Genomic DNA, 13,416 nt, shown 5'->3' with positions numbered 1-13,416 from the left:
GCCAGCAGAGGCTAGATCACGGATCCCACGTCAACTTTCCTTTCTCCACTAGGCCCTGTGGATGGAGGCAAACGGGTGTCCAGGAGCCTTGCGGTGTAATGGCGAGTGACACGGGATTCAGGGTCAGAAAGTACTGGGTCTGAGTCCAAATTCCACGTCTTACCCACCATGTCAGGAGCAGTCACTGACCCTCCCTGAGCTCAGGGTCTGCCTCCAAAACAAGTAGAGCAACAAGGACAGAGCTGGGGCAGGAGCAAGCGAGGGTGGGCTGGGGTGGACTGGGATGCCCATGTGGGAAGAAGGCCTGCCCCGGCCCGGCGTTCACATGGTATGCCTGCAAATGTGGCCATGGTGCCTGTTTGCCTGGCCTCCAAGTGCTCAACCAGCTGCTGCTACAGACACGTGGGCCTGATCCAGCAGGCGGGCAGGAGGGGGCAGCAGAGGCCGCTCAGAGCAGCCTTGACCAGCGTGGGAGAACAGACCCAAATTAGCGCTCACCCGGGACCACCTGGCTTGTCTTTGAACACCGTGGACTCCTGGGTCTGCCCTCCAGAGATTCTAACCAGTAGCTGTTAGAATCTGTTCAGGGACCCCTCGAATCTGCTGTTTAAACCGACACCCCAAATATTTCTGATGGGGGTGATTCCTGGGCTGGACTCTGATAGTTACCATCGGAGGTGAAGCCACTGGACTCGGGGGACTTCTGATCTCCCACTTCCCCATGGGGTCATCCGCAGGACTCGGACGCCCAGGAGGGGTCAGTGAGGTTGGGGGAGATTCTGGTGGCTGGTGTATGTTGGCATCCCAAGCCCTAACCCACTGTGAAGATTCTCTCTCCAGCTGTGTGAGCCATCTTCCTTATCCCTGGGAAGGGAGGGAAAGTCCGTGAAGATGGGAATTTAGCTGTCTCCACACTGGGATCAGAAGTCCCTGAGCAGAGGGCCTTGTAAAATATGGATATTTACACCTCTTATGGTTCCCACACCCCCCACAAGCAGACACACACCACCACCACCACTCCACACTGGCCCCACTAGATGTCGCGGCGAGAAAAGCCAGGTCTGGCCGGCCACACCTGTCTGGGTACCAAGAAACCAGGCCACCCCTTTACTACTTAGAAGCATCTGCCTCATTAACCACGGCCCCCAAAGGTCCACCAGGACTGTACTATTAGAGATGAGGAAACCAAGGCTCAGAGGCGACTTGTCTTGCTCAGGCTGGGGTGGCCACAGAGGAGGAACCCTAGGTCCTTTTGAGCTCCTTTGAGCGAAAGCTGCCTGCTGGTGGGTGGCTGGAAGGCCTGGAGCCATGCCTTTGTGGCCACCAACCCCCTCCAGCCCCAAAGAGAAAAGAGAACAGAAAGAGCACACCTCTGTGGCCCAGGCGCCTTCCCATCAGAAGCCCACACCCCAGGCGCCTTCCGGCAGGGCGACTGGCGCTGCTGGCCTGGACGGGCCCTGGTGGTGAGCTCCAGGCCGCGAAGTCCCCCTTGCCTGGGGCTGAGGAGCTCGGAGGCCGCGCCCAGGCGCTTCTGCTGCCCGGGGCTGCAACCGGAAAGCCGTTGAGGCTCGGGTGCGTCCAAGACGTCGGCCCCGCGCGGAGAACTGCGGCGTCCGCGGATGTGTAATCCACACGCAGAAGCCCTGCTCCAGGCAGCCCCTGCTCCAGGCAGCCCCTGCTCCAGGCAGCTCCTGCCCCTGCTCCGGGGCTTTATTACAGGGGGGATTTCATGTCAAGGGGCATCTTGACTTCCCTGTTCCAGCGCAAAATCCTTAAAATAGATGAAGACATTGTGAATTAATTCTACGTTATTCCAGGACAAAAACCCCTAAGATAATCGGAGCGATTATGAATTAATTCTACCTAGGACGCCTCTGTGCTAGCTGATCCTAGGGGTCCTTCATGCACGCAGGGCGCATAATTTCGCACCAGACTCAGGAGCCCTTTGCGTTTTAAGCTTGTGACTTGCACATGCTGGGCGCGCTTTTGCGGCGTCGCGCAGCGGTGGGAGTTTCACCCGCGACCCCTGTGCGAGCCCAGGACGCAATGGACCCCGAGGAGGACACAGCCCAGCCGAGCGCAGTCTCGGCGCTGCAGCAGCGGCAGCGCGAAATCTCGGACGCGGGCGCAGAGGCAGTTTCGCCTGCGTTATCTGGCCCTTCCGGGCTTGCCTGGAGCCAGGATCTCCTTGCGGGAAGGCTGGACTTTCCCTCTCATTCCCAGGCCGCAAGTCAGGCCGGAAGACCGAGGCCGGTCACCGTCCTCGGGCAATCGGGACCGGTTTTCTTGCACAAGCCCCCCTGGGTGCCTCCCGCCCCGCTAGACCTGGACATGGGTGCGCTGGGAGATCCCGCTGAAGCGAAGGCAAGGAGATGAACAGGAAACTGGGCTTTGCCGCCGCCCTGGACGCTAGTCCAGCGGCGCCAAAGCCATGCACAACTACGGCTCACGGGGGCCTCTGGCCAGCCAGGGCGCCAAACGAGTGGGTGCAGGGGCTGGAGACTCCGCAGAAGAAAACCTGGGAGCGCGCAGTTGGGTTTCTCCTAATCAGCCCCTCTTCCTCGGAGCCTCTGCCCTAACTGGGCCGCAGCCTCGGCGGGAGAGAGGACGGGCTCCCAGCTTCTCTAGCCTGCAGAGGCTGACCTGACGCGAGCGCAGCGTTCCCGCGCTAGGAGGCCTGGGGGCTCCTCTCAGGACTGGGTTTCCGGGCTCTGGTGGAAGGCGGAGGGTGCAGAGAAGACCTCCGCCCCAGGAGGACCGCCTTCTCCGCCTGCTGCGAACCTGCTCTCGGAGCGCAGGGCCAGGCGCGTGCGCCCGGCAGAGCCTGGCCTGACGCTTCGGCCCGCCGGAGACCCCAAGGGATGGAGTCGCCGGTCTTGTCCTGTCCCCTTTATCTGGAGTTTATAGACAGCTGTTAGTTTGGGACATTAATTGCCCAGACGAGTTTATTGATAATTTTGATGTAACAGAGCACCGAAGAAATTACCCCACGTCCAAAATGTCAACTCTGAGAAGAACCAGGTTCAGAGACTCACGACCCCACGACGCAAGACACTGCGGTGGGTCTGTAAGGGCCGCACCAACAATGTGACTTACTGTGTTTGTTTTCCTCGGTAGCCGGGAACTGGAATAGAAAGAGGGTGGTCAGTGGAAGATACAAGTGTTAAAAAATATTTTTTCCCCAGAGGGGACTAACTGTGACTTAGGAGATAAATGTTACAGGATTGGAAAGGTGCCTGTCACCTGGCCCACCAAGCGCCCTTTTGCCTCATTTAGATTTTACTTGATTTTCTATCGGGGAAAACCAAGAACAAGGCACCAAAAAGCCAAAACAAAACAAGACAAAACCAACAACTACAAAAAAACCTTAAAGTTGATTCACGATTTATAACAGCTACAGCAAGAGAACAAGAAAGTCGGAAACCCAAAGTAAAACTCTCACTGGTCTTGTAGTGGCAAAAAAATATATATTATGTACATGGACACGTATACATATATGTACATATATGTATATACATGTATATGTGCACATATATGGTTTAATTAGTGTTCCCTAGGGGAAGGAGGTCTAAAGTGTTCTTTAAACGTTTGATTATTTCTTTAAAACGATCAATGACATTTAGAGGGGCAAAGGGCTCTTCTTAAAAAACAGAAGCCAAGAAAAATAGTTCCTCTTGTCCAGCGTTTACTTCAAAGTGGAATGAAGAGTGAAAAGAGGAGGATTTGCCAAAAAAGAAAAAAGTACTCAGAATCGCCCAGATTGTAAATTTTTAAAAGTCTAGAGATCCAAAGCCTGTTTTTTTTCCCCCTCTGTCTTTGGGAGTCTGGAAGGTATTCTGCAATCTCAGTCCCAATAAAATACTCATGCAATTTTATTTCTAGTTGATACAATTTTAAAGGCCATGTACAAATGTTATACATTTTTATTTTTGTTCTTTTTTTAGGAAAAAATACACAAAAGGCAAAACATCCTCAAATGGTCCTTTTATACAGTGCAGAAGGAAATCTCAAATTTCAAATACGTGTCACAAATGCTGCACTCTAGCAGCCAAAATACTAAAAAAAAAAAAAAAAAAGGAGGGTAGTCCTTCATATTATATATATATTTATATAAAACATATGGAAATTTGTTTTTACACAGATCGGTCTTTGTTTCAAATTTACAATGGATATCTAAAAAAAATTCTACACGGCAAATATTGCCAACAAAGTTACACCATTAATACTGATAAACGGAGGAGCCTACGCGGTGTTTTGATTATTAGGGAAAGAAAGTAGAATAAATAAACAGGAGCCTTGCTATAGTTTTTAAAAGTGCCTTAACCTTTCTGCGTCCCCGCAATCCTGAATCCGCGCGGTCACCGGGCCGTCCTAGTCCCTGCGTTGCGCTGTGTTCGGCTCGTTCTCGGACCAGAAAGTTTACAGTAGAGGTTGGGAGACAGAAAAATACCCACTGAAAAAGTCTAAATAAAACTCAAGACAAAACATAACAGAAGAGGCTGAAGCGAAGGAAGAAGAGGAACATGGAAGGGGTCGGAGGCGGACGCCCGGACGGCCGCTTGCTTCGTGGCTCCTTCGACTTTCTGTTTAAAGACGGACAGTGGCTTCCGAAATGCAAGTTGCTCGCACAAAGATCCACCTGTGGTCCACGGAGGAGACTTCGGAGGTGGGGAGGGAGATCGGGAGGGAGATCTGAGCTCTTGTCACCTCCCGCTCCCCGCAAAAGACGGCTCTAAAGGGAGACTTGCGCATTCCAAGACATTCTTTCAAAAAATAAAAAATAAAAAGATAAATACTCAACCAAAAAATAGAAGTATTTGATAATGACTGGTCTCACATGTTTGCTTTTCTTCTAAAAATCTTCCCCCACTTCTGCCATTGGCCGGAAGGAGGGGGGACCTCAGCAGAATTCCTGTGTGGATGCGGAAGGCTTTCCCCTGCACAGCACCGTCTCAGGCGGGTTCAACAGGATCAAAAACTTTTATTTGCCGATGGCTGCAGTCGGATCAGACCCACCACTACCATTTCTTAACAATTTTGAGGGAGTGAGGAAGGAGGTGCCAACCGCAGCGCTGTGTCTTTGCGTTGGGGATTCCTTGCCAAAAACTCCGGGTGGGGAGAGGTGGAACCCTTTTCTTCTGCCGACGGTTATACCTCGAGAATAAAGCAGTTTCTTGTGCCGGTCCAGGGTCCCTGTGACCCGCCTGCCTGCACCAGGAGGGCCTGCGGCGGCAGCCTCACATCACGCAAGGCTTGATGTCTTGGTAGGTGACCTGCTGGTGGTAGTAGGAGCCCCCGCCGGCCGAGTGCATGGAAGAGGATGCCATGGCGTTGAAAGAGAAGACAAACTCCTTTCGGTCACACATGCTGGGCGACTGCGAGTGATAGCGCGGGATGCCTGCAAGGCGAGGCGACAGGAGGGGTTGGGGGAGCAGAAGAGTTAGCCACGGTGGCCCAGAGTTCAGGCGGAGGAGCAGCATTCCCGTGGGGCGCACAGGGCCGGCCTGCCTGGCTCCGAGCACAGCGGCCTCCCCGCCCTCCTCCCCGAGTCCAGGCCTTCCGGCTGCGCACCCGAGGAAAAGACTCCAGAACACTTGCCACGGCCTCGCTCCCCGCAGTGCCTGCCTGCTGCGTGCCTGTCCAGCCTCGGACACCGTGCAGGGGCCCAGGGCTTCCAGAAGCCATAGGGGAAGTGGTGAGGGAGGCTAAGTGGAGGGCCCCTAACTCCCATGGCCGTCACCGCCAGGGCAGCCACCACCACCCCCAACGTCAGAGGCTCCGACTGCTGGCCGGGTCGAAAGAGAGGCCAGTGCCGGGCCAGAGCCAGGCCAGCAGCAGGGGTGAGAAGAAGCTTCTCCAGAGAACAGGCCCCGGAGCGAGGGAGTCCCCCCGCAGAGAGGCCGCCTAAGGCCTCCAGGCCTGGCTCCTGCCTCCTGGGGCTGCTGACAGCTGACCCTGCACTGGCCCTGGCAAGCTCACTCCAGCTTTTTCCAGGGCTGGGCCTGCAGGCTGCGGGGGGCCTGGGGCAGAAGCAGGAGGCGAGGTTGCCACATCTACCTTGGCAGATGCGTCTGCATGTTCGGGGTGTTGGGGTATCAGGGCTGTTGGGGGTGTGGGGACCTGAAAACTTGGATCCTAAAAAACAAGGAGCCCCCATGGCCCGGCCTGCAGCTCTGGCCCTCCGGGGCCTGGCCACGGCACCGCCCTGCCTCAGTCACCACAAGATGCCCCTGGACTCAGCTGTGGCTCTGCCAGGTCTGGTCCCCTGAAAGGCCGGGGCTGAGCCTCCGAGCGCTGGCCCAGCGGCTTTGGGCCTAACTCTTCCGTTTCGCCCAGCCCCAAGCAGAGGCAGCTCTCCAGGCAGCCGGAGGGCCACCCACCAGGGAGGGACGGCCATCTGGCCAGGGCTGGGAGCCTTGGGTCCATCCCAGGATCTTTCCAAGGTGTGAGGGGACTTAAGGGACACAAAAGGACTTAGGGCACTGGGGTCTGGGACATCTGGCTAATGACCGGCCTACCTGGTCAGGCCTGGAGCAGCCCGCAGCTGGAGTTGGAACAGAAAGAGAAACAGATTGGCCCAAACTAGGGTCAAGAGCGGTAGTCACTCTTCAAAGGGGGAGAGGTGGGGCCAAGAGACACCTTGGGGAGCTGGTGCCTCCCCTCAGCCTTGGGGTTCCGACCACAGAGATGGAGGGGCTCGCCCCTGGCTGGGTCCCGCTGCCACTCAGATTCGACTTCCCGGGGACCAGGGCACCCTCGGTCGGTCTCCCCACTCACCTTGCAGTTCGGCTGGGGCGTTGTGGCTGTTCTGGTGCAGATACGGCTGCTCCAGGGAGTGCGTGGAGAGGCTGCCGGACAGAGGGTTGGCCGCGGGGTTACAGGGGGACAGGGGCTGCTGCTTGATGTAAGAGGCGCCGCTGTTGAGCGCCGCGGAGGCTGAGGGCGGCCAGGCCGCCGCCGAGCCCGAGTAGACGGCGTGCGGCTCCATGACCCCGCCGGCGCCGGTGGGCAGCAGCGGGGAGGCGGGCACCGAGCTGTCGTGGTGCGGGTACTCGCCGGCCGCCGCGCCGCCGCAGCTGCCCATGTACGAGTGGCCGCCGTTGGAGGGCAGGTGGGGCACCGAGTGGCTGGGCAGGGCCATGCCGTCCACGTTGCCCGGCAAGTGGCCGTTCATCATGCCCAGGCCGCCCTCCAGCGCCAGGCTGTTGGGCGGGCACGAGAGGCCGCCGGCCGAGCCCTGGAAGCCGTAGGTGTCCGGGAGGTGGTTGAAGCCGAGCCCGTTCATCATGCTGTACATGGGCTTGAGCGCCTGGCATTTCCTTCGGAAGCCGCGCGGCCGCCGCCGAAAGGAGCCCTCCTCGAACATGAACTCGCTGGCCGGGTCGATGGTCCAGTAGTGGCCCTTGCCGGGCCGCCCAAGGCCCTTGGGTAGCTTGATGAAGCACTCGTTGAGCGAGAGGTTGTGGCGCACGGAGTTCTTCCAGCCCTGGTAGGAGCCGCGGAAGAAGGGGAAGCGGCTCTGCAGGAACTGGTAGATCTCGCTCAGCGTCAGGCGCTTGGTGGGTGAACTCTGGATGGCCATGACGATGAGCGCGATGTAGGAGTAGGGCGGCTTCTCCGGGCGCCGGATGCCGGCGTTGGTCTTCTTGGCCTTGGACGGGCCGGACGACGCGGGGTCCATGGCCGCGCCGCCTCCCCCGCCGCCGCCACTGCCGCCGCCGCCGCCGTGCGGTGGCTGCTGCTTCTCGGGCGCCGAAGACATCGGGTGGCTGCTGCCGCCGCCGCCGCTGCCGCCGCTGCTCTGCGCCGCGGACGGGCCGGGAGGAGGAGGAGGAGGAGGAGGAAGAGGACGAGGGGGGGGAGGAGGGCGAGGGGGAGGGGGCTGCGCGCGCGGGGCTGGCTGCACCTCTGCCGTCATCGGCGGCCACTTCTCCCGAGCGAGTCGCGGCGCGCCCGCCCCCGCGCTCCCGCCCGCCCTCCCCGAGGAGCTGCTGGATCCGCCGGCGGTTGGCTCAGAGCCCCTCTCCCTCCAACTCCCGCCTCCCCCAACTCTCTCCTCCCTCTTTCTCTCTCGCCCTCCCACAAGGAAAGAAGCAGGGCTGAGGCCGAGGGCAGCCCGGGAGGAGGCCGTGAGGAAGCTACCCCCGCCGGTATTTTTTGGGGGGAGGCACCACCTCCAGGGCTTACGACCGTGCGCCCCAGCCGGGAGCAGCCCTGGGTCCCCGCCGCCCGCGGCGCTCGGCTCCGAGATTCCGGGCGAGGCAGCCTTCACTCCGTCTCCGCTCGGCTGCGTCTCGCGGGTCGGCGTAAGACCCTCCCGGAGTTCCCTCCCTCCGTCCCTGCCCCCCTCGGGCCCCCGCGTTGGTGGGCGCTTAAAGAGCCCCCACTCTCGCCGCCCCGCGGCCGCCAGCAGAATCCGCCCCGCCTCCACCAACCTGGCGAGCAAGTGTTAATGCGCCCTCCGCCCGCGGTTCAGCCCCGATGCGCGCTGGACCCCGCCTTCCCCGCCCGGGCGGCGCGGCGGGAAACGCGCCCTGGGTCGGGGCCTTCCCCGACGCGCACAGCCCTGCGGCAAATCGCAAGTGCGGCGGCCTCCTGGTCGTGACCATCGCAGGCACAGCCGGCTCGACTCCGGTCCTCGCGGCTGGCAGGCGTTAAGTTCCCGCGAGGGACCGCCTACCCACTCTCCCCGCCCCGGGAAGGACTGCGCCGCGCCCGGGATTTTTCGGACTCGCCCAGCAGCTTGCGAGCGGGCGGGCAGCCGCCGGGGCAGAGCGCAGGCGGAAAACGAAAGCGCAGCACGAGTCGCGGCCGCTTTGTCTCGGGCGCCGCGGGCCTGACGGGAGCGAGTGAGAACCCGCTGGCCCAGTGGCGACCCAAACTGCACAGGCCCCGGAACAAGCGGCGTGCTCAGTCACTCACCCGTGCGCGCACACCCTCGCGCTCTTGTGCACACATTAGCACACACATACATGTCTTGATGCACATGCAAACCCGGTAAATTACGCAAACAGACGTGTAAACACACTCATGCGTGTGTGCACACTCATGTGCACAGGGCGCTCAGGCATGTGCGCACCCACTAATGCGCTCGCTGACACATAAGCTTAAGGCCCACAGGAGCTTAAGTTCGCACTCACTCCCACTCACGCATACACACGCCACGCTCGGATCTGAACTCACACGTAGTTCAGTTGCCTTCCCCACCCCCAACACACACTGAAAACCCGCCTATTTGGCCCCGCGGCCCCATTTTCAAAGCGCAGGTTCCGATTTCCCGAGAGATGCCAAAGGCCCTGGCAGGAAGTTTACAGGGTTTAACGTAAACAAGTTCTGGGGGATTCTTTAATAATAATAATAGAGAATTCCGCGTGCGCAAGGCGGGAGGGGGGGAGTTGGCCTAATGCCCCTGTGGGCTCGGCCTGCCGCCGCCGCTGGGGCCTCTGACACTGCGCGCCAGGCCAGGTTCCTGAGAGCAGGCAGCGCGCGCGGGGAGCGCGGGCCAGGGCGGCCCTCGCGCGCCTGGCTGCCAGCCCGCAGGGGGCTCGCGCGCAGACCTGCCTTTGCACCTCAGCGCTCGGGTGCAGGCTGGCGGCGGTGGAGCCAGGAAAGGTGGTGCCGAGAGCCGAGCGCAGGATCGCGGAGGAGCCTCGGCGCCACGCAGCGCGCACAGACCCAGGTGAGTGCTGCTGTCGCACCGACAGCTGGCCGGGCCCGGCCTCTCCCTCCAGGGTTCCGGGTTGGGAAGAGGGGGGCGAGGGGTGTTTTCGCGGGTCATCGCGAAGAGCCTAGAGGCCAAGCCCCGGCGCGAGCTGGGGCGAGAGGCGTGTGCCGGGTTCGCAGCACTGCCCGCGGCGCGGCGCGGCGCGGCGCGTTCAAAGCCCACCGCCTCTCGGTTTTCTCCGGACTCCTTGTCTCCCGCTAACTACCCGCCCCCACCTTCCTTGCTCGGACGCCTTCATTTTCGGCGGGAGACGCCTTGTCGCCTTCGGGGCGCCTGGCACGTCGGTGCGAGGAGCTAGGGGCTCGCCGGCGCAGCCTGCCCGGCAGTCGCCGCCTCCTCCCCCAGATCCGCGCTCGCGGGAGAAGAGAGCCGCCTTCCCGCTCTGCCCTTCCGCTGGCCTCTCTGGGTCTCTGCGCGCAGACAGCCTGGCCCGCCTAGGGAAAGTGAGTGTGGGACGTGACCCGTAGTGTGTGGTTGTGCATTCACGCAGGTAAACGCTCTCTGGCAGACCCGCTTCCACTTCACACAACTAGCTCAGCCTCCGCGCATACAGACACGCTCCGCACCGCCCACGGCCTCAAACACCCTTCGCAGCGACCCTCACACAGCTCAGGCGCCCCCAACCCTTGGACCAACACACAGGCCTGCCTAACGGGGAGACACACTTTGGTTTAAGTGCACACCTCATGCACGCCCACATGTTCTGCACTGCGCGTTCGCCCACGCATAGACAGGCGCCACGCGCAAATAATCATAGGTACCGCTGCTCCATACGTGCGCACGCGTCCACGAACACACGCATTCTCACATTCTCTCCCAACTTTTTTTTTTTTTTTTTTTTTGGCAAATGGCAGTTGCAGATGAGGAGAGCCTGGCCTCCGGAGGAAAGTTCTGTTCCCAGGGAGGGGTCGCTACTGCCGACTGCCAGAGCACATCTGGCCTTTAGCAAAGGTGAGCAGAGAAGGCTGCACAGCTCTTAAGCCAGCTAGGGGTGCAGGGCGCACGCTGCGGCTCTCTGAAAGTGGAAATAGTATCTCCCTTCCCCTCGCCCCTCCCCCACTCATGGGGCGCCTTCAAAGTGAGGGGGTCTCTAGAGCATGAAGTTGGGGAGCCGTTTCCCAGCAGACTCCTTCACTCTTGGGCCCTCTTCAGTTGGGGAAGGGAAGCAGCAGGTCCCATCTTTGGCTAACCCAGAGATCCATTTTTCCCTCCTTTCCACCCTTCTTTCTACCCTTTCACCGGCTCTGACAGCAAACCAGACCTTACGGAACAGCCAGTCATGGAGCCCAGGGCAAGAGCCGGCCCAGTAGGCCTCGGAGTCTCAGGAAGGCCAAAGATGGAGGCTCTCTGCAACTGCCCATCTCTACTGCTGGGTGTGTGTAGAAGTGGGGGCGTGAGAGAGGAGGAGAATGAGCTCCCAGCTCTGTAATTTGGAGGGGACCCCCTGAATTCTGGGGAAAACTACAGCCGTAGCAGGAAGGGCTTTCCTTCGTGCTCAGAGACTGCATTCTCGGCTCTTACGATGTCCCTGAGAGGTCTCCCTTGATCCTACATTTTTAGGGTGGAGAAACTGAGGCCCAGCATGGACTTGGCTCTCATCAGCCAGCGCTGAGAGGTGAACATCTCTCCGTCTGCCCTCTCCACGTCCAAGGACAAAATTTCCTGGCGTTTCACTCTCCCAGGTGCCTCTGTGTAGGCGGGGAGTGGAGAGAGTGGGGCTCAGAAATGCCTCTGCCATCACCACACAGCCCTGGTTCCCCAGGGCCAAGGGGACACAGAACCCCATTGGAGAACTGACGGTGATAAAATAGCAATGACAACTACAAACACTAGATAATGACAGGCTCATCCACTGCTGCCGAGGCACCAGGCGCTGCTCCTCACTCCATGAACTGCCCTTGTCTGCTCCGAACCTTCCTCTTGGCTGTCAATCTTTTGAAAACTAGTCCGACCTGCCCCCACCCCCAGAAGGTGCATATTTGTGACATTCGTAGAATGATTTTGAAGGTTTCATCAAATGCCTGTAGCCCATCTGTGAACCTGTGAGGCACCAGCCATGAACACAGGACCCTGGTTAAATGTCCCTAAGAGACTTGTTTAATATTCACCGATGCCCCTACCAAGTCGGCATAATTTCCCTCCTCATTCACACATGGAGCTCTGCGAGGTCACTCCGGGTCCTAGGTTACCCTGCAGAGCCAGTATCCAAACCTGGCCTGATGGCAGAACCAGGGCGTTAAGTGTCCTGACCACGGGGTAAGGCTCAGCGGTGCTCAGGGCAGAGGGGCCCCGCTGCCGCGAACCCCAAAGGCGGGGGAATTTGAACTCGCCCCACCACGTAAGGATGATACATAAGCTCTTTGCCCCTTAGTTTTTTTATCTGAAAAATGGAACTCATCATGGTTCCTATTTCTTAGGGTCGTAGGGAGGGTTGGACAAGACCATGCAGGGAAGGCTTAGGTTGTACAAACAGAAAAAAACCCCAGGGGCTCAGCTCCAGGGATGGAGGAGAAAATGCAGACAGGGACAGAGATCGCGGGCAGCCTTTTGCTCTTGGATTAAAATCCATGAAGACCGGCCCCCTCCCACCCCAAAACAAATCTGCGCCCCAGCTCCGGCCCCAGGAATCCTGAAATTGGCCGAGTAGGGTGGGGGGGTGTGTAAAAACAGACACGCCTGCGACGTCTCCCACTCCCCAGGCCCAAGGTATTTTTACTAGCTAATTGCTTAAGTGAAGCCGCCCGGGCCGAGAGCGCGCCGTAACCCGAGCGGGGAACCAGATCCCGCTCCGAGGGAGCCCAGGCCGGCCGCGCGGGCGGGGCAGGGGGCCGCCGACCACCCACCGCGAGGGCAGCCGCCCCGCCGGCCACCGCTGCCCCTGCTCGGCATTAACGGCGGGCCCGCGCCCTCCTCGCCCCCCGCTCCCTCCAACCCCCTGCGAGGCGAGGTTCAAACGACGCCTCAAGGTAGGGCGGCCTGCCAGGACCTGACGCGGGAGCTGGGCGGGAGGGAAGCGGCCTGTCCTCGGGGCTTCGGAAGGGAGGGAAGGAAGACCCGACCGGGGGAAACTTCACGGCCGGCGGAGGAGCGCGGGAGGGATATTTGTGGGTGAAAGTGCAGCCCTGGGGACTAGGGGACTGTGGGGATATATCAGGTCCAGCGGGTGGATTATAAGATGATCTGTGTACAGATACCTGAGAAACTTCTCGCACACTCTAGATGTGCACGCGTCGTGCTGCTGGCCTGCAGAGGACTGTGGCCCGCACAGCCAGCACAGGGAACGGGAGAACCAAACTCTCCCTTGGCAGAAGAGTGTGAGGTGGGCGTGCAGTGTGAGGGGCTGGGCACACAGAACAGTGAGAACCGTGCAAATGTATCAGCTTGTGTGTGGGACATTCCAGAAGGATGTCGGTACCATGCGGTAGTTTCACGTGTAATGAATATTTTAAGATGTGAGCAATACAACTTGTTATGGAAGCCGAATATCTGAGTACAAAATGAGCTGCTCTCTACACAGAATATGAGGAAATGTGTGCACAGCACAACAGTGTTACGTACACAGAATCTTTCAGATGTGTGCAGGATAGCATGTTACACACACATGTTACATATTACTCTGGGAGGTGTGCAGCAAATAACGTATTCCAGACACAGAGTGTTGCAGGCTCTGTGAGCATAAAACCCAGGAGACA

At 59.3% G+C, this 13,416-nt stretch overlaps 1 protein-coding gene across 1 annotated transcript; it reads right to left on the bottom strand.

The window, feature by feature from the left end:
- Positions 1-2,914: 2,914 nt before the first annotated feature.
- Positions 2,915-8,568, bottom strand: FOXF1 (forkhead box F1). The gene is made up of 2 exons (XM_055298936.2): positions 6,778-8,568; positions 2,915-5,398 (listed from the first exon to the last, which is right to left on the bottom strand). Exons 1-2 carry the CDS (start codon positions 7,916-7,918, stop codon positions 5,238-5,240), a joined length of 1,302 nt encoding a protein of 433 aa, XP_055154911.2. The 5' UTR covers positions 7,919-8,568; the 3' UTR covers positions 2,915-5,237.
- Positions 8,569-13,416: the final 4,848 nt, after the last annotated feature.

Source organism: Symphalangus syndactylus, chromosome 11 (assembly GCF_028878055.3).
Source record: "Symphalangus syndactylus isolate Jambi chromosome 11, NHGRI_mSymSyn1-v2.1_pri, whole genome shotgun sequence".
In the NCBI taxonomy this organism is placed as follows: Eukaryota; Metazoa; Chordata; class Mammalia; order Primates; family Hylobatidae; genus Symphalangus; species Symphalangus syndactylus.
This window is presented reverse-complemented; position numbering and strand designations above follow the sequence as displayed.